The sequence below is a fragment of the Apostichopus japonicus genome, chromosome 14 (genome assembly GCF_037975245.1).
Source record: "Apostichopus japonicus isolate 1M-3 chromosome 14, ASM3797524v1, whole genome shotgun sequence".
NCBI classification, from domain to species: Eukaryota; Metazoa; Echinodermata; class Holothuroidea; order Aspidochirotida; family Stichopodidae; genus Apostichopus; species Apostichopus japonicus.
The window spans coordinates 11,637,754-11,659,707 of NC_092574.1; the positions used below are offsets into that span (position 1 = coordinate 11,637,754).

General features: G+C 38.0%; 2 protein-coding genes across 3 annotated transcripts; one reads left to right on the plus strand and one right to left on the minus strand.

Moving 5' to 3' along the window:
* The first annotated feature begins 5,152 nt into the window (after window positions 1-5,152).
* LOC139980252 (ribose-phosphate pyrophosphokinase 1) lies at window positions 5,153-12,479 on the plus strand. Its single transcript, XM_071991798.1, has 7 exons — window positions 5,153-5,559; window positions 6,300-6,483; window positions 7,065-7,163; window positions 7,871-7,995; window positions 8,143-8,316; window positions 8,809-8,971; window positions 9,170-12,479. The coding sequence occupies exons 1-7, from the start codon at window positions 5,315-5,317 to the stop codon at window positions 9,260-9,262; spliced, it is 1,083 nt and encodes a 360-aa protein (XP_071847899.1). The 5' UTR covers window positions 5,153-5,314; the 3' UTR covers window positions 9,263-12,479.
* Window positions 12,480-13,334: 855 nt separating this feature from the next.
* LOC139980255 (coagulation factor IX-like) lies at window positions 13,335-21,848 on the minus strand. Of its 2 annotated transcripts, none has more exons than XM_071991802.1 (5): window positions 21,668-21,848; window positions 20,231-20,331; window positions 18,968-19,102; window positions 17,926-18,042; window positions 13,335-16,827 (listed from the first exon to the last, which is right to left on the minus strand). In XM_071991802.1, exons 2-5 carry the CDS (start codon window positions 20,292-20,294, stop codon window positions 16,757-16,759), a joined length of 387 nt encoding a protein of 128 aa, XP_071847903.1. In that variant the 5' UTR covers window positions 20,295-20,331; window positions 21,668-21,848; the 3' UTR covers window positions 13,335-16,756. The 2 variants fall into 2 exon arrangements, with proteins under 2 accessions (XP_071847903.1, XP_071847902.1); XM_071991801.1 differs by having other exon boundaries at window positions 20,231-20,316; window positions 21,668-21,843.
* Between the last annotated feature and the right edge of the window lie 106 nt (window positions 21,849-21,954).

Consider the following 21,954-nt stretch of genomic DNA (forward strand, 5'->3'; position numbering starts at 1 on the left):
AGAGGTTAATCTATGGTTCATATACTCTAATGAATATTTAGAAGGATACCGTAATGCATCTTTTCCTGTCCGAATAGTTCTTGACCAACTAAAATGACCACTACTTCATCAGTTTCTAAATTAATGTAACGGGACCTGAAAAAAATCACTCTAGGCCATAATCAAACTAGCACGCCTTGGACCACCTAACCAATGGGTCATAGGAATTCTTAACACATTGTAGAAGTATACCATAATGCGTCTTGACCGGTCCAAAGCGTGCTTGACCAATTAAAATGACCACTAAATCAACAATTTTTTAAATAAATGTAACAGGAACTGAAATAAAAACATTTGGGCCCTAATCAAAACCAGCACGCCTTGGATCACCCAACCAATGGGTCGTATGAACTCTTAAGTCATTGTAGAAGGGCACCACAATGCGTCTTGCCCCGTCCAAAGAGGGCTTGACCATTTTAAATAACCACTAAATCATTTACTTCTTTCATGAGTGCAACAGGACCATAATAATAATAAAAATAATAATAATACACAGTTCTTATAAAGCGCAAATACACACTTAAGTCTCAGTGCGCTGATTATTATTAACCCCTGGTCATTGGTAACTTGTCACACCCACACACCAAAGTGTGCACAATTCAGTCAATCTCTCCTGGGACACGACAGTGCACCACAACCACGTGTCCCCCGGGGGACTTCCCATAGGGTGCAGCCACAACCTTAGCTAAGAGTCTTTGGACCGGGCAAGACACATTATGTTACCCTTCTACAATGTCCTTAGACTTCCTATGATCCATTGGTTGGGCGGTCCAAGGCTTGCTGGTTTTGATTAGGGCCCAAATGTTTTTATTTCAGTTCCCGTTACATTTATATAAAAAAAATGTTGATTTAATGGTCATTTTAATTGGTCAAGCACTCTTTAGACCGGGCAAGACGCATTATGGTACTCTTCTACAATGCGTTAAGAATTCATATGACCCATTGGTAAGGTGGTCCAAGGCGTGCTAGTCTTGATTAGGGCCTAAAGTATTTTTGTTACATTAATTTAAGAACTGATGAAGTACTGGTCATTTTAGTTGGTCAAGAACTATTTGGACCGGGCAAGATGCATTATGGTACCCTTCTACATAGTCATTAGAGTTCATATGACCCATGGCCATTGATAAACCCCTTTCCACGACCAAATGTTGAACATCTTGTAAGAAATAAAAGGACCATTGTCGAATACGTAACTGAATAGGTAGCTCAGTTACTCATTCGCGAATATCGAACGAGGAACGGGGAATAAGTATCTAACTTCACACCGGTGCCAAGTAGTAGTATTGAAATAGTTATTTTGCATTCTATGTTACTATTGCCACAGTATATGACACAAGCAAAATACTGGACACAACACACCTGATGAAACTGCCAACGCACGTGCGCGCTGGCAAATAGAGCAACGGTATCGATCGTTAGGTGAACAGGTTTTCCCATAGCTACGGAAACGTAAAGGAATATTACATTGATGACCACTGACCAGGAGTTCCAATACATAACCGGTTTGTATAGTTAGGACTACTCATCAAACGTGTAAAAAATGCAAAACACCTTTGCTTTGCTACTCTGTCTTGTGCGTAATGAATTGCAACTGGTCAAAATGATCCGTTTTCTACAGATGGTAGGCGCAAGGGGTGGAAAAGGTGGGTAGATGGGGAGGGGGTTGAGGAGACGTCGCCAGAGCAACACCAAATGTCCTACTCCCCATCGGACGGTAACTGACAGTATGTGGCACTTGCAAGATGTCCATGATATTTACAAATTACAGTTTGAGTAAAAACAACACAATAACAAATTTCTTTTACTGCAACTGTTCCCTTTCCATTTGACTTTTGAACTGAATGCATTATTCATTCATACATCAGTAGCTGCAGGGGGTAGGAAGCTTCCAAAACGTGGGGGTGGGGGGCACGACATCAGAGGGGCACTTTCTCATTCAATAACCACCACTCGACGCATATTATAAACCATTACACACCGGCCATATCACTAAAATATATATGATGTGTTAGTATGCTATCAATACTTCTTTTTGAGATTGTTTATTTTTAACCGTACGGCTACAAAAAGATATGGGATGAAATTTTTTAAATAGCATGTACAGACTTAAAATAAATAATTAAAATTTACAAAGGCTGAAGATATCCAAAAGACAGTTCTTCATCAAGGGGCACATTTTATTTGCCTGTAGGGCACATTTTGCAATTTTTCAAGTGTGGGGGCACGTGCCCCAGTGCCCCCCGGCTCCTACCCCCTGAGTAGCTGCATAACTAAACGCCTTCAAAAATGAATATGTCTCCATCTGCAAACTTCGTTGAAAGTCAACCAAAGGGATCCTCTTAAACTTTGCATGGATCTTCATCTGTAATAAGAATTAATGGGTTCCGGGGGTCACAAATTAGCGGCCCTGCAAAAATCATGATAAGTGATGGCAATTTAGTCCAAACTATATCATGGCCTTATAGAGACAAACAAAGGCAGCGGCACAACCACGTATACTTCTGATCCCCCAACCCCGCCATTGCCATGACAGACAAAGTTGAATCTGAGTACCCTCATTTTTAACAACACTAATTGCACCACTCTCCCGGACGACACAACATATCGCATTCCTCTAATACACTGTAGGCCTGCTGCTTGAAACATGCATGGTATGCAGCGGGACGGGATTTGGAAGTGGAAAGTGGGGGGGGGGGGGACATACATATGGATGATATGGTGGTCTAAGGGGTAGAGGTCCCCCTCTCATTTGAGCAACTTTTGGCTTTTTTAAAGTCCCTAGAGATGTGATATGGTGCAATATTTATTGTTTATTTCCCAGTACTAGTTGAATATTTGAAAATGTTATTATACTACCTGCATAAAAGTGTTGCCAGATCAAACGAAATATTAATCGACATAAAAAGTAGCAAATTATTTAACACAATAGGTCATTCTTCTATAGCCTGTGTACGTAATGATATTATAAATAAGTATAAATGTATCTCAGAGTTGTCAGCAGTGGCGTAGGAAGGTACTTCTGAGTGGGGGGGGGGGCTGAAGATTGGTGGCCGGCCTGGGGGAGGGGTCTAAGGCGAGGGGGTGTCCCCCTCCCCTGTGGAATTTTTTGCATTTCCAGGTGGCCTCAGATGCAATTTGGTGCAATATATAGCACACTTCAACACCCACTCCATTTTGTAAACTTAATTTTGTATTTTCACCTGGCCTTAGATGCAATTTGGTGCTCCAAATGAGATTTTTTTTCTCATTTGGAAATGAAAAAGGGGTTTTCTGACTTGCGAAGCGGGGGGCGGAATGATACTTCCGCCCCTCCACATTTTTCACTGGGGGGGGGGGCTGGCGCCCCCCAGCCCCCCGGTTCCTACGCCCTTGGTTGTCAGTATTACCGTGTAATAGCCAACCAAATTACTGACCGAAAGTTAGATAAAATGCCAACTCAAGTTCTTGGTGAAAATGGGGCGGGGGGGGGGAGCAAATGCCCCCCTTGTCGCCCCATTATCTGGCAGATGATGGTATGTAGTGGAAAGTGGAAGGTGGAAGGGGCGAGTTATTATAGGGAAAATATACCCCAGCTGCCATCTCTTCCATGAATGACTAATCCTATTATTCCTATACGTATGCAAAGGTTTTGGATCAATTTTGAATTTTCCATATTATTTTGAACAGCCGGATTCTGCCATTAAGTTTAATTGTAATTAAAGGATGTGAAAAGTCGTTCTCAAAATAATTGGAGAATGACAAATAGCACGTTGCTGCTGTAAAAAGAAACCTATAAAAGAAGATGGAAGGATCAGAATGTTTGAACATATTTGAATCAATGAATATATAAGTGTTGCATCTTCCTACGGCGTAGTTCACGTTACATTCACTTCGACATTAACAGGGACTTTGGAACTCAGTGAATGTAAGTATATTGGTGGATCGGCCTAGTACCGATTGACTGGTTCGAAACCGGCAAGACACTGGTTACGAGGCGTCAGGGGTGCCGACAGCCTGAGGTAGAGAAGCTGAAGGTGTCGATGAACGCGAATATGCTCCTTACATCGGAGATTTCAACTCCGCCACCTGTTTTCAGGTCCCTGCTGGCGCAGGTCGTGGCCGGATTATTGAGCCGGTAGAACTTTATGCACCCCCACCCCTCCCCTGGTGACAGTGCGCCTATAGGACTGGCTGTTCAAGTGTCATGATGTACAGTAAGCGGAACCTTTGGGAGCCATGGGAGGGGGGGGGGGGTATGAAAACATTGCCACAACTCATTGAAAAGTGAAACACATTTCATTTCCCATCCACGTCGATGTGCATGTTGTAATTTTTAGCAGGTCCAGACTTTGATAAGGACTGCGGCATGACCCATAGTAATATTAAGGGCAAAATTGGTTTTCTTCAACTACCGGGTGTGGTGCTGCAATCGCCTGACATTAGTCGAGCTACACCGCACTGAACACTGGTGTGACTCCTGCTCACCTCCCACCCCTATCTCGAACCTGTATCATTAATCGGCCCAAAACATGGGACCAAACTGGTTTAACCAAATTTCAATACTCAAGACTGGGATCGAACCGGATGATATCGGTGCTCGAATCACGGTCACAAATTTCGACAATTAGCTCATGCTTTCCATAACAATAGGCCCGAACACGTTTCTCCTTCAAAACCTCTCAATTAGTGCCCCCCAAAAATAGTTATAATACACCCAAAAGTTGCCACATTATTGGGGAAAAGACATCTAGTCCGGCTGTTGTTATTGCACCGCGCCGTGTATGAAATGTTGATGCATTTCCCGCCATTAGGTCAGAATCAAATACCGCGCCAACTGGAAAGCAGCGTTTCCTGTCGATAAATGGCAGAAGATGGGACTTCCCAATAGTAGGGACAATTATGACATTTACGCAAATTGTCCAGACTGCTAGCAGGTTAAATAAATAGCATTATTTATATTGCATAAAATATTATTTCATTGTAATTCGATTAATAATTATTCATATATAAGAACTATTTCACCAAAAATCGTTGCCGTTTCGTATTACTAATGAAGCGTACACCCTGTGTTGAATTTGAAACCTTACTTTATAACTTGTGACCCTTCACCCTTGCATTTTTCGTGAGCGCATCACACACTTTCTTCAACTACCGAGAAATCTACCCATCGTGACTAATAATATAACTAGTATAAGGTAGGCCCCATGGCTACGTGCCATACAACGAGTTAACAAAGTCAAGCTCAGAAAATAAGCCTGCTGGTGATTATTCAAGAATCGCTAAAGAACATCTTTTAATGAAAACTGCTCGTGCATCATCAATATTAGGTACTGAAGAAAAGATTGGCACCAGAAGCGTTAAATCAGAAGACTCACTAGCAACTTTCACAACAAGTGATTCAGCACGTGTACAGGCAAAAATGCCAAATATAAAAATATTTGCAGGATCGTCCCACCAAGAGTTGGCAAACAAAATTGCTGATCGTCTCGGTATCGAACTCGGTAAAGTTGTTACCAAAAAGTTCAGCAATCAAGAAACATGGTGAGTGATCGCGCAACTGACACTACATTAGGGTTAACGGTATACCTAAGGGTAACAGTAGGCCTGCCTACGTTGTTACAACATTACTATATTAGTTGTACAGTGTTACTGTAGTGTTAGGCTCTGCTTTGTTAATGTCTTCGGCGGTCATACTAATTAGCGTCAACAGGCCCATTTTAAGTTTAAAATACCATCAAATACAATGTATGTAATCATAGTGTATCTGGAAACACGTTTAAAACTGACTGAAACCATCGTGCATACATTTTTTTCACGGGAAAAAATGTTTTTCCGTTCACGGAGTTATGCCTTATGCTTCAGTCCTATAGTCGTACTTAGTTAGGCTGCATAACACAACTATCAATATGCAATGCATGCTGAGTTACCCTGACTGCATCCCTCTAGTACTAGTATTACTATTAGATGTAGACATAAATGAATTGGCTAAACCATGATTAGTTGTCTTCCACTCTGTGATTGTTGAGTGTCATACGATCATGTTCAGCTGGGCAGCCTGAAACTGCATTAATTTTTATAGTGATAATGCCAGAATTTAAATTAAAATTAATAGGCTATTGCATGTTTATTTTCCTTTGCATTTTATAAGAGAGGGTTAGAATAGCTCCTACAACTGTCATTTACAAGTGGTTATGAATGGACATTTCATGACAAAAAAATAAAGCAGATGGGATAAAATTAGTGAACGACTTTGATTTTCCCTTTTACTGATATTTTAACAGTGTGGAGATCGGCGAAAGTGTCAGAGGGGAAGATGTCTACATAATTCAAAGTGGATGTGGAGATATCAATGACAATTTGATGGAATTACTTATCATGATTAATGCCTGCAAGATAGCATCAGCATCTCGTGTCACAGCGGTTATTCCTCTCTTTCCATATGCAAGACAAGACAAGAAAGACAAGGTAACTGACTGCACATGTATCTGCAGTCTATTCTATTCAGCCTATTCTGTATCTGCAGCCACTTATTCTATTCAGCCTATTCTGTATCTGAGAGCGTGGTGGCCAATTGACTAGGCGTTGGACTCGTGATCCAAGGATTGCTGGTTCGATTCCTGCCAAGTTCATTACGTTGTGTCCTTGGGCAAGATGCTTTATCTCACTTGCCTCTCTTCACCCAGGGGTTAAATGGGTACCTGTGAGGTAACTTGTCATTGGGCGACGTATATAACTGCTGCCGACTGTAGGGATTGTCTCTGGGACAGGTTATCATTGACCAGGGGTAATATAATGTCTGAAAAGCGCTTTGAGACGTATCGCTGGTATAAAGCACTATATACTGTAAAAAGCAAATATTATATATTGTTATCTGCAGCCACTTATTCTATTCCTGCCAGTGCTAGTAAGCCTATCCTAATTCTCATCTCACTCTCCCATTTCCATTTCATTCACCCTTTCCACACATTTCTTTTTTTGTTTTTCTTGTTGTGTCCACACTGTTAAATAAACATTTCAACGTTTGTTTTTTTTTGTCCATGATGCAGAGCAGAGCACCAATTTCGGCTAAACTCGTGGCCAACATGCTTTCAGTAGCTGGAGCTGATCACATAATAACAATGGATCTTCATGCATCACAAATACAGGTATTTTGATTTGATTGACTTTTGAAGTTGTCATGAATTGATGTAGCAGTCTCTGTTACAGTAGTTTCCAGTATGCACAGTGGAGAAAAGCAAGAAGTTATGCTACAGTCACATAAATAGTGACATATGTGCATGGTTTTACTCGGGGCTGTGTTTCTATCGGGGAATCATTTAGAGGTCAACACTGTACAGGTTTTGAATGCATGGTGGTACAGACAACTCTCCTTCCGTTTTATTTTTAATCAAACAAATAAAAATCAATTGTTATGTAAATGCCATTGAAACTAGGGGATCCAGGAGGGGGGAACTGTTATGGCACTGGGCCGCTCTTTGTTCAAGTCTATTTTTCGCTAAGTATAATGAAACAAAGAGATAACACTTTTCTTGATTTAATAGTTTTCAGGGCCCTCTTCCTGGAAACCCTCTTGTCAGGCCTGACTGGAATGTGTTTGTGAAAGTGAATTTTTTGGGTCACTATTACAAATCTTATGACTGAGATAATATTGAGATTAATGGGACTTTTGAGAGATCAGTTTCTTGCCTATTTTATGGATATTTGAAGTTTTTGCAAAGAAGAGGGGAAACTCGGAGCCAACCTTCCCCCGAGGCCGTCAGTTACAAAATGGCCTATTTGTGTTTATGCTTCCAGTTATTCATACCTTTAGTGTGACATCTTACCTTTCCTCTCTGGTTTCTGTTATGTTCAGGGTTTCTTTGATATTCCGGTCGACAACTTGTTTGCAGAACCTGCTGTCCTGAAGTGGATTCAGGATAACATTCCAGAATGGAAAAACAGTATCATTGTTTCTCCAGATGCAGGTGGAGCAAAAAGGTAACTTTCAAATCATCTTTCAAATAGATGATCCAGTCTCAAAGTTTGCAATCAGTAAAGCAGCAAACCTTTCTGTTCTGTTCTCATCATTTTAAATAAAAATAATTCAAATAATATTTTTTTGCATTTAATTCTTTTTTTATTAAGGGTGACATCCATTGCAGACCGACTCAATGTCGATTTCGCTATGATCCATAAGGAGCGAAAGAAGGCTAACGAAATCGCCTCGATGGTGCTGGTGGGAGATGTCAAAGACAAAACTGCTATCCTGGTAGACGATATGGCAGACACCTGTGGTACAATGTGCTGTGCTGCAAACAAGTGAGTACCAAACATGCATGCTGTGGTCAGATTTCTAGAGACTCACGTTGCGTTGAAGTCCCTACCACCCGCTCTCTCCAATCCTCAAATCAGCTACTGCTCCATGTACCTAAGTGGAAGCTCAAGGCATTTGGTCAAAGATCGTTTCCTAATGCCGCTGCTACTCTTTGGAACTCACTTCCACTGCACATCAAGTCGGCACCCAACGTTAACAGACTCAAAAACAGACAAAAAACTTATCTATTTTTGACTGCCTTCCCTGAGCACTAGCACCACTTAGCATTGGTTTTCCTCTGGATATTGGCGCTATATAAATTTGCATTTATTATTAATATTATTATTAAGTCTCAGACATCAAATGGTTTAAGTGGCATTGCAATGTCTTGTTCCAAACATGAAGCAATGACATCACTGACTTGGTACTGTGTTCATTTTGCAAGAATGACTTAGTTTCTACAAGTAACAATGTTTTGGTATTCATTCCATTCCCAGATTAAAGGAAGCGGGTGCCGTAAAGATCTATGCTATTTTAACGCACGGTATCTTCTCTGGTCCAGCCATCTCTCGTATCGAGAATGCCTGTTTTGAGTCTGTGGTTGTGACGAATACTATACCCCAGGAAAAGAATGTGAACGAAGCGAGAGGAAAGATCTCTGTGAGTATTTAAGGCGACGGTTTTTACTCTGGTGTGTGTGAAAACGCAAGTTTTCTGCCTTTTTTAAGTGTCAGTTTGTGAAAGTTCATTTCCTAGTGCTAATACCACTGTGTACTGTCTACAGATATCATGCTTGAAAGTGCTCATACTGACTGAATGAACAGTGTCTAACCTTCATTCATCTCTATTTCTTTCAAGGTGATTGACATCTCCATGATACTAGCTGAGGCTATCCGACGAACACATAATGGCGAGTCAGTGTCGTATCTCTTCAGCCACGTACCATTGTGATGTCACTGCAGAAATCTTCACTGGTTTTTACTTGTTATTGTCACGTGAGAAAAATACCATTGAGGTAACCATTGCATGGTTTCGAGTAAAACTCTTCCTGACACAACTTTTGCCTGAATGTCTGCTTCTTGGGAATTGATCTAAGTTGTTAAACCAATCAGGTGTTATCAGAGGTTGGAACAATGTTGTTCGACTTGACTGCATTGGTACATAATATGTCATTAACATGTTGAATGTTTGCCAGTCACTTCTAATGTTTGGATTTATAGAATATTGAAACACGGATCATTCTATTGACATGAACGGAGGTCATTGATGTACCCAAAACAAAAAACAAAAAACCAGAAGAAGAAAGTGAGCTTAAATGAGGGTAATAGCAGTAACACAATTCATGACATGCTTTCACAACTTTTGTTTTGCCTGATGCTCAGCAAGTTTAGAAGAATGTCACTTTATGTGAGCTTTATTTGTACACGATTATGCAGACTAAAATGACTTGAAAGCTTGCTTTGTTTGTGAAGCGTATTCCTGCAGCCAATTGACTGCTTTCAATTTGTATAGAAAGTTATGTCAATGGTGGCCCAAGCTTCAGCTATGCTGGTTTATGATCTAGATTATTTATAATTATTTAGATTATAAACTCCCTGTCACTCAAAGATGATCCACGGTGAGTGTAATGATATGCCAGGCATGTAAAGATGGTAATTACAGTTCACTTATTTTCACTCCAGTATTTTCGCTCCAAAAAATTCTGTTTAAAACCACATTGGGAACTGAGTCTCAGAATGTGTTCAGATGCCATGCTAAAAGTAATTTGCCGGTATGTTTTGTCAGAGGCAACTAAAAGTTTTGAAAAAACCAATATAACTGTACCCTTCATTTTGAAAAGTAGTGCTATAATTTGTTGAAAGCCATGTATGTTCTAAAAACAATTTTGTAAAACATGCAACTTTGGGGTATGTACTATCTTGGGGAGAATTAATGGTATGAAGGTCACATTGATTAAGCAAAATTTGTTACATAACAAACCCCAATAATCTCAGCTACATAAGAAACAGGTCGACAGCATGTACACAAACAAGAGACAGACAAAATACAATGGATTAACATAAAACATTAAGATCTAGACTGCAGGACTAACTTCAACACTGTAGCTGTCCTGAAGACATCACATACTTTATGTGACATCACGTTCCAGATTTCACATACTTTTTCACTCTCTTATAAAGAAGAACCAATCAATTGATGCTTCCAAACACTCCAGGCAAGACACAACATTTGCAATGTGAAATGATTAAGCATACAGTAGTCTCATCTGTTAACTGCAAACAATTTAAAATTATAATCCAATTGAAATCATGCTTGTCTGGCCATGATAATATGGTATGTTTCCACAAGCTATGAACTTTTGATTAACTAAAGATATCTAGAAAATGTACAGAGGACATGTTCAAAAGGTGAATCCAAAATATTGTCAGTTATAATGATGTCCTCAGGGGCTTTTTAAATGATTGCATGTGTTTTGCATAACCCATCAATTAGCTATCACTTAGCATTACAGTGTGCCTTCACTCTATTGGTAAGGATAAATGCTTTAGTATGCTAAATGTGAGGATGATAAATGTGAGGGTTGATGCTTTGTAAGTTTCGATGGCAACGAGAAGCAAGACAGTTTCTTCATTCACAAATGACATTCAATACCTTTTTTTTTTTTAAGTTTCAGGTGGAAAATATTGCATAGCATTTCTTAAAGCATTGTGTATCAGCCTTCATAATTCATGTAGCTTTTGGGATGGAAGTGATTGCAACTTTACTGAAACTAGTACTGTGGAGTACTGGTGTAATTTATATAATGTAGTCTAGTGACCTTGGATGCTTTTTTTTTTGGTGTCATCCAAAACTATCCTTGCAGCGGTCTGATGTGCAACAGTGTACTGTAGAAACTGCAGAAGCACAGTTTGCCTTTATCTTGTCGATCAACTGACCTCAATACTAGCACAATGTCTTTAAGAAAGTTCCAGGTTTTCAGAGAGACAGCTAGTCAGATGTGTTTAGTGCCTCCAGCTGTAGCCTGCTGCCATTTACTTTTTTTCACAGATTGAGTATTCTGTTTGGAAAAGTTTTGGTTTCAAAATTTGTCAAGAGTTACAACCATGGTTAGACACTTGTATTGATTAATCATGCTTGTATTGTTGACGTGATGGCAATATAATTTTTCATTTTCAGTGTCAATTGTTCGAATAAAAAGTAAGTGGCCTATGCCCCCCTCCCCCCCCAAAAAAAAACAGAGGCTGAGATGTAGCATTTACCAATGGAATTGACAGGATTCTTGTTGTGAACCCATTCTATTATTTTCCCTCCTTCTTCTTTGCTTACTCTTTGCTCAAATTTCTGAAATTTTCTGATTTTTGCTCTTACCAAGAAATGGTGATTAATCTTCCATTCTACTCACTAAGTCCAGAAAGTGCAGTATTTTAAAAAGAAGTAAACAGAATTTCTCCAGGCTCTGTAAGATAAATAATAATTGCAGGAGTATTTGGTACAAGCTTTCTCTCTTCAAGTAACTCCATATCTACTACGTAATATCTTCCAGTTTGTAGAGAATATCCATGCCGACTGAGCTTGACACTATTACGCCGTACTAACATGGTCAGTGCATGGATTTTATGCAACACCGCTATGAATGTTGTACATTCGATTGGCTTTGCACTAGGATTATCGCCCAAGTAGGAAGGGGTCTGGCTGGATGGATGGCCAAAGAGGTAACCTAAAGCCACTGTACATTATCAATTGCTTACAGTTTGTATATATATTAAATATTGCCACCTTTTACTGCACAAATCTAAACACTTTTTTGACTGGAGTCCATGGTAAGGGTAATGAGTTTTACAAAGTGGCAAGTAATCCAGATGAGTTTTAGTATTTCATATCAATTTATGCTATCATCATCTCATTTTGGGAGAGAGGGGGGAGGGGGTTGGAAATGTGTATTTATCATTATTTCAGCGATTTATCCAACAGCATGTCTGATTGAAATGCTTGATATTCCTGAGAATTTATCTTTGTCACTAAAGACTGAAAAAGCTTTGGCTTATCTTGTTTTTTGTTGTTTATGTTGATACCGACTGACTTGTGATAATTCACATGACTATATTGTGCAGTACAAATTTCAAGCTTTTTTTTTTACAATGAATAAATTTCTTCATTAAATGTGGAATATTTGTCTGGTATCTGTTTTTTCCTGTTGCGTTTGCTGGGAAGGTGATCCTTTGGTTAGAAACAACAATTACAACCTCCCCCCCCCCGCATAGAACTATCAAATGCAATTGCTTATACAGAGTTGCTAGGATATTAATGACACTGTAATACAAAGAAACTGATAATTTAGCTACAAATTTATATACTGAAATGATGACCGTATGTTGTCTGAGCAAAACAAAACCTGATTTAAACAAGTGATCAGCATAGCTTGGATTGTGGGGAATGATTGACACCAAGAAGAGTGCTGTTCAAGGCCAAGACTGCAGAAGAAGTTTACAGGAACAATATTGAACAATTGCCTTGCAATCTTGTAGCATTAAGCCTTTCTTCAAAACATTTAATCATTAAAACAGTTTAAATCCTGATGTAAGGAGATGGAGGGGATTAGGGTGTTGTTTGGTGCCCAGGCTTATTTTCGAGGGGTGCAAATGAAAAGAAAAACTTGTCATTTTGTTATATTATTTATATTTTCCAAACTATGAGGCAATGATATAAAAGCCATGCTGTTCCAGCTGGTACACTCTGCCTTAATCTGATGTTATGCAGCTATGGGCATATCCTAATAGTGGGCTGAAAACGTTTTGATGGGTTGTGGTATTTTTCCAAATGTCAAATAATTAATCTAGGAGCTTGCTGAATGCTGACATAGCCCAAGCTAGCTTTCATGCATTTGGAGCATTCATTATGAGGGGTGGGGTCTGATAGGATGTAGCTCAGTCCACATGGAGGTTTCTGTGTGGTGGGCCTAAAAGTTATTGCAGTGCATTGCCCTGATCTAGAATTGTAATGCAAAAAAAAGTGAAGAGAACTGTTTGTTACAAAATGTTATATTTTTATACTGCTTACATGGTTAAGTACACAAAGTCTACAAATAATTGTTTTTACGCATGAATTTAAGTAAGTACTAATGTGTTACCATACATAAATAAATTAGTTTACTAAATGGAGACAACCCTACTGAAATAAGCATAAAAATTCTTAATACTTGAAGATTAATAATAGTTATAGCACCAAGTAATGACTTTGGTAGTAGCACACTTTCAGGACACTGGATCTGTTAAAATTCAGTATTTCAGTTGCATAGTTGTGTTGGCTTGAAAAAAATGACTACTGTGGACAAATACAGTTGATTTGTATAACATGCTGACCACTTTGCTAGTGGACAATAGTCTGATATGTCATTGTTACTATGTCAAAAGAGAACCAGTAATATCATATTTTTTCCCCTATCTTGTAATAAATTTGTTGTTGCAGTAATTCCTTTCTAAACTAAAAAAACATTTCCCCCCAAAAAACTTGACCATTTTGTGATGAATTACCAGATAAGTTATTCCCTGGATCATGACAAATACCCCAAGTGAGGCAGCAGAACTCACAACAGAATAGATTCACAGAATGATGTAGCCAAGATGATTAGACAACAGGTACCCATGTGAATAATTGACAATTACAGTAAAATACCTTTATGTTTAGAAGACATGCACCAAAATAACATAAAAAGTCTCACAACTTGTCTGTAAATTTGTTTTTAGGCTATACAAATAAGCACCTTTTGTTAACAATTCCATGTAACACCCAGTGACAAAATTTCAAAAGAATTACCCAAGAGATCTGGCAGTACAAACAAAAAATACCATGTTGCCATCGAACATAATTGTAGTACACATGTTAATATTATACAAAATATGAAAATAACAACAAATGAGTACTTTTGAGTACTTTTCATAGCATCTGTCTTTCCTACTCCTATTTATCCATGACATCCCTTTCAAGAATTGCATAACATCTGAAAGGTTGTGGAAGTAACACAGCATTCTTATTTATCAAATTCTTCCACAAAATATTGATTTCATCAAACATTGGAAATGGAGGGGAAAATCTATATTTCTGTGCTGCTAATGTAGTAGTCACCTTTAATACTTGAGCTTTTTAACCACTGGAAGTACCAAAAAAATATCATTTTCCACAGGAAACAGAGAACTCACATCAACAGACAAACAACCTGGTAATATCTCGATGCAATGTACCTTCAATAACATCACAAAGAACCAGAATGACAGTTGGCTTTGTGATTCCTTGCAATAAAATTTGCTCAAATTACCAAACAACCATCTGACCAATGTAGGTAATATCCAGCTTTCCAGCTCTTATTTGTAGCACTTCTTTATGCTGGACTTCATACAAATTCACTGGTAAGGATTTTACAGTAAATGGAGAAAATGGCCAATATTTTCCACAAGTTGAGATAACCTGTTGACCTCTTGAAGCTCAGAGCATGAAAATGATAAGGGCTTGTGTGAGCATGTTAAAGCAAGATTGCTTCTTTGAAGTAGACTTCATTTCCTGGATATATGGAAGTTTTGTTGGAGACTTATTGAGGCCCTTCACTAAACTGAACTTGACCAATATATGTTTAATAGAAGAAAATTATAGCATAAGAGAAATTTACAGGTTAATTGTAGCTTTAATTTTGAATCACCTTGTTTAAAGGGTTTCCAGACTTTAAAACCTGTTGACCTTTGACCTCCACCAATTTCAATAGTTCTTGCATTCAACAAGCTGAACATATGAAGTTCAAGAAAGATCATTGTACTTTTTGAGTTACCGTATCGACAATATATTCAGACTTTTGACTTAAATGTTGACCCCAGATGACCTTATACCTCCACCAACTTCAATAGGGTTCCTCTACTCAATATGGGACATCAACATGCCAAACATAAGATTCATATCGTGTTTTCAATGTTTCCAGTCTGACCTCGAGTGACCTAGTAAGACCTTTGATCCCAGCCAAAAGCAATATCAGCTGAGAACTCACAGTGTTACATGTACGTGCCAAGTTTATAGTCCTTCCTACTTGTAATATTGAGTTATCGTATTTACAAGATTTTCACAGTTGACCTCTGGTGACCTAGTATGAAGTTTTATCCCAGCCAAAACAATACAACTGACAACTCAATATGGTGCATCTACATACAAAGTTTGAAGTCCATCCAACTTAAGAATATTGAGTTACCATGTTTATGAGCCAAAGCATCACAGACACACAGCAAAATGACAGTAATGATTCCTTTTGCCCTAAGCAGGAATCACAAACTGATTTTAAATTTATTTTGACATTAGGTGGGCTATTTTTAAATATGTCATTTCTAGAAGAATCATTAAAAATGTTTCAAGCATGCTGCTTCGAGATATGTCATCGATTGTTTGTTCCATCAATATGCCAAAAGTCATCTACATTAATCTTATCTCTCCTCACAATAATATGCTGCTTTAAAAGTCACAGGGTTATATAGTAGCTTCTGGCACAAAACAGTGTAATGGGAGCATAGTCAGAGGTGCTATTACATGTACTCCCATAAAATCATGACTTATGTGAAATTAAGAGATCTCCTGATCTCTAACTTGAAACATAAAAGATTGAAGGGTGTGAAGACTCGCGCAAAAAGAAACGTCTAATGCCAGTAATCTGACCTAGTTTTGAATGAGGTGTAACATAAGTGTTAGACACCACCATCGATCCCAGAAAATACACACACAGCTTGCTACTGTCGGTAATTAGACGCTAGTGTACAGTCAGTACATACAGGTGCGGTAAATACCCACAACAGTGTACATAGCAGTGATGGACATCTCAGGTCCAGCTAAAGATAACAAGGTATCACGTTTCATTACTGTTTGCATTTTGTAGTGACAAGAGAAAACCTTCACTTGCAAGCAATGGAAAGTTAACTTTTTCACAGGGCGGCACAAGGTTTGGGGCGAGTCTTCAATGCCTTTAAGGAGATTATGGCAGTGATCGTGGAAAGTATGTATTACAGCAAACAAGTATTAACTATATCTCGCAATGCACTTAACAGAGTGGTCATATAAGATTGCTACAGTCACAAGGAGACAAAAGGCAGCATATAGTAGTTTATGTAGGAATAAATATTAAGAAAATGTAAAAATAAATGTATGAGAAAAATTATGTTGTACTAGAACTTTACATTTCCATCATGTTATATCATATAACATTGACATGTTAAGAAATCCGACAGGTTTGAGCACACTTGTTTTTCAGGCACTACGGTGAACTGTAAATAGTAAAATAATAAATAGAAATATGCATAGTATTGGCTAAGCTAGAAATTAAGTTACTTAAACAATGGTCATTATCCAAACAAGGACAGGAAGCATCTCCATCCTGCTCACCGGGATATTGCTTCCTTTCTCACAGAGTTTAGAGGATAATTAAACTTTCACACAAGCTTTTCCCAGGTTCCACTTTTCACTTGGGATGGATGTCAAATCTGCAGGGCATTCTGTCAAATCAAAGGAATCATTTGAAACTGATTAGAAAGACTACTTTAGAAAAAAAATTGTATGAGATATCACAAGTGATTGGGGCCAAGTTTACTGTGGATGGATGATATTTGGGGTGGGAGTAAGGGGTGGTGGAGACTTCTCCAAATGCTGAGCTCACAAACCCTCCAAAGTGGACAGGCAACTGCTCAAACTTTTGAAACCAACAGTCAACAGGAACAACCACAAAAAACAGTGCTAAAGCTTATCACTTCCCAGGTAGCTGCACTAGACATGATATGTGAGTGTAGTTAGGTCTAATGTGACAGATAATCAAAGAGTAAAGCATATATTTCTAGAGTACCTTTCGTTCGTGAATGGAAACTTGAGCATTTGCTTCTTTAATTCTAAATATATCTGTCCGCCAGAAACTGACTGGGGTAACTGCATGATACCCTCAAAGAATCCTCTGCTGTCTGAAGCCTTTGTCGTTCAGTATCAATCATTGATAACATCCATGTGACACCTTTCATGTACTATGTTTGTTATTTCATTTTGAGAATCTTTTTCTTTCAATAAAGGGGTACAGCATTTGTGCCACTTATTTTCAAACTAGTCTTTTTTATTTCTTTCATTGTTGCTTAAACACATAATAATTAAAGGAAATTTTACCGTCATTAAAACAAGCAGTCCTTCATATCTAAAAATTAAAAATAAATTCACCAACCCAAGAAAGTTCTACAGGTCTGATCATGTTTCTATTCCAGTAAACCCTTAAATCCAGGATATGATAATCTAAATTCATAGTGCATAGGATACCGTAAATACTGTGAAATGTTGACCAAGTTTGCTACACAGTTTCAAGCATGACAGAATGTAGAATCACAGTGCTGAGCCTGTACTTTCAGTACTTTATGACATAGTATAAACAAAATTCAGACACCTTAAAATGATTATGAAACCTTTCATTTACATATATGTAAATGACTCCCTGCCATTTGTATCTAATGATCCAGTTTTAATTTCTCCAAAACTTGACATCACCTACTGTATACTAAATACAGTAGGTGAAACAACATGCAACAAAACACATATATACAGGCTGTATGTATTCTTACCAATTTCACAGTGCCTTCCATAGTAACCAGTTCCACAACACTTACATTCATAATGGTGTTCCTTTGCTTGTGAGCAAACACCATTATTCAGACATGGGTTATTCTTGCACACATCACCTAAAGTTTTGGCATAAGAAAAACATAGGTTACAAGGTTAATAGGAATAAAAAAATCCAGAAAGCCAGTTGGCTTTGTGATTCCTTGCCATGTAATTTGCTCAAAATTCCACATATATTGCTAATTGATCAAGTGAGTTAAATTTTTCCACTAGCAAAGTTCAGAGATTTCTGTCTATTATTTGCAGCACTCACTTGTGAGCATCAACCAAGAAGTTCACTGGTTAGAATTTTACAGTATAGAATTTTTATTCCAAAAATGTTTCAATATCCTGAAAGAACAGTCTTCCTAGGTGAAATATAGACAGATGATGTATGAGAAAATGAACACTTTCTATTGCCAATTTGGAGCTAGCGAATCAGCTCTGCCACCAACCATCCCTTTAATTGTTGTTATTAATGAATGAGAGTTACATTACACTGGTTATTGGCTACAGTATACATTGTGAAATATTTTCACAAGTTACTGCTGAACTTCACAGAAAAGATTGAAGTCGGATCCACATACCAAGTATGAAGTTACTCCTTGAGTTACCTTGTTTACGACCAAGTTTCACATACACACACATACACACACACAGGCTATCACCAATGGGTGTGATGCCTTTCACCTCTGAAAAGGAATCAAAAGCAGCACCCATTTAACAAATCTCCTGTGGTTACATCTGGTTTTGATCACAAATGGAACTATTTTGTGATAATTTATAGAGGCCACTTGATATTCCTTAGAAGGTGCATACAGTACCCATTGACATAGCATTAACACTGTTATATGCTTATATACTAGGAATGAAGATATGGATAAAGTGCACCATTCCCATGTCCAGTTGCTTCAATTTAAACTCACCCCAACTATATTCCCCTGACCACCTCCTTCTGCATACCAAAAGAAGAAAAACCATGTATTTAGTATACATGTTGCTTACCATAGACAGCATCTAGACATTCCTCCATTGTGTTATACTGATAAGGAGTTTCACATCCTTGACTCTCTGTACAAGAGCACTGTTTGTCTTCCAGTGTGCACCCCTTCCAGATGGTAGTATCACATGATGCAGTGGCTGTATATCAAAAGAAATTTAAGTACACATCAAGTAGTTTTAAAATACAGTATACTGTACAGTATATACTCCTACTAGAAAGAACCTGAAATGATCACAATTGAAAAGCCAACAGACAGATCGATTTAAATAGTATTCTCGTAGAACAGAAAGCACCAGCGTTAGTACTGTACCATTCATTATCAATTTAATACTATTATAATTACTTGTCATTTAATGCCTCCATTAGAAATTTTCCTATTTAATACAAGAACCATTTAATCCATATAAAATTAGAAACACTAACATGCATTACATTTTTGGGGGGATTGAAAAGTTTAAACAAATCTTCTGTGTTAAATTGAGGGCAACCCAAATAAATACTGTCCCTGTAACATGGGTTCATCATGTCATTAAAAATGCTGTTTCATAACTGTTCTGTGAGTGTCACTGTACAAAGTGTAAAATTAACAGAAACATATCTGGAATAGAATGCAGAGTAGTGTTCATCCATCCAACTTATGCAATTTTCACTCAGTTCATGCAAGCTCAGCTGCTTGATTGAAATAAACAAGTTGATATTTACAGAACCTGGACAAATATTTTTTGGTCCCCACTCGTCTGATTGTCTGAGACTACCAAATTTCAGTGGATACAATCAACTCTGCTTGGACGGTCGTCTGGCAGAGGGCTACAGTACTGTAGTTAATGGCATAAACTTCAGTATGCATTTTTACTTTAAATACTAAATACCCCTAAATACTGTAGGTAATTAAGCAATAAATTGGCAATAACGTTGCATCACTTTGTAGGTTCTGAAATAAAACTAGTGGTAGGCCCAAAGATGATGTTCTATTCACCAAATTGACATATCTCTTCTGCTGTATGTACAGTATGTATGTATAGTCGTCATTCTTTAATATTTGGCTACATTGTTGCGGGCAACCAAACTGTGCTGCTCGTATTCATGACCAAGAAGTATGACCCAGTTGTCCAAGTGACAACCAGAAAAAAATCCTTAAAACTTTGTCATGCATGAGTACACTCCATTTCTGATAACTGCTACAAACACAGTTCAGCTTGAAAACAATTGCAAAACTTTTTATTACAGATTGGTAACAGTAAACTGGACTAACAAGATGATCTTACCTCGATGTATACAAACTAGCACAAACATCAAAATTGCGCAGGCTAGGAGGGTGAAACGGGTCATACTGAATCCAAGGTGGGATTTGCTGAGAAAGAAGATACTGTCTTTAAATTATAGTCGAATAAAAGTTAGATCTTCAATGAATATCTTTGGAAGATACTAGATTTAATATAATTTAAAAGGGCTGGCAAGTAAATATTGCATGATAGAATGGCCAACAGGAGTACAAAATACAATTTTGCTTAAATATCCATGGGGTTTCCTAATATATTTAACACTACCTACTGCAAACCATTGCTACTTTTCAACCCAATACTCAATCAATAATAAAAAGACAGCATAGCACTGTTGACTGTACTTGAAAGGAACGCAAAGAAATTGGTCCAGCTGAGACTAGCGTGCATTCAATTTTTAACTGTTGAATAAGAACCAACACGTTTCGGAAGACTTTTCTGCTCGACACCAGTCCCCAGCTGTGGACGAACACTGTCACATTTCAATTTTAAGGAAATATACTGCTGCATCGATGTTAAAGATATACTGCAGTAAATATCTTCTTTGATGTAACTTATTGTTACAACCAAGATTCAAATTCTTCAAAGTTCCAATATCATGAAGTAGGCTACGTATATTATGGAAACTAAAGATGGATGTTTTGATTGCATGGCACTATTTTTGTTGGTTCAAAGGATCCGTGTGCTTAACAACCTATTCTTCATTGTAAAATCCTGCCTCCACAACTTTCAAAATCAGGTGAGCTCTCCCTCCTCTGCAGGTTATGAAATTTGTCAGTGTTTGCATTATTGCATTTTAAATGCCCCCATCTTCTCCAATTATCTGGTGTTGAGATGTCACTTTGACAAAAATTGAAGTAGGTACTTAAAAAAACCTGTTAACTTTTCTCACATTTCCGACTCTCTCTTTTACAAACATCTTTCTGGTTCACTGCAATACCATGGCCAATACACCAAGGGCGGTACATAAAAAGTCATACAACTTTACAAGCTAACCATACATACCCAACAACATAGGCCACCCAGGCAAAACATAATCATTACTTACTGGCTATTCTGCTTTGACTTCTATCATTACGCTGAGTGTCAAAAAAAATGGCAACAAAGTACCAGTTTGGGCATTTAAAGCTACATAAGAAATCAAATCGCCGGTAGGCCTAAATATTTCAACACCAAACTAATTTCCTAACGCCCTAGCTTACTACCGTAGTCTAGTTTATAGGGTTATCATTACAATTTACACTACAGTATTGTACGTAGGCCTACAGACACGGCCTTCAAGTTCTGGTTTAGTGACATTAGTGTTTTGCCTATTTCAGTCTTTACAAAACGACAATTAGCAAAGGTTAGACAATTGTTTCTATCATTAATTTCAATGATTCTGAACGTCACTTTATGATGACTGCAGAATTGTTTACTTACGTTTGGTCGGTATAAACAACGTAGGTCTTTGCCCTACAGTAGGTGACGTTTATCAAGTGAGTGTGGCACTAGCGCTAAAGTAACAACCGAAACCGCTAGATGAAGGTGGTACAGGACGATTCCCAGTACATGTCATAGGCACCGTGATGTTCTAGCCAGTTTTCACACACACGTACACCTTAACAAGTTATGTTGCTAGTGACCTTGCTCAGGTTATTTTGCCCCCAGCAAATTGTTCAATAGGTCAGAAGTATTTCATGCTTTTTAAAAATTACATGATACTACCT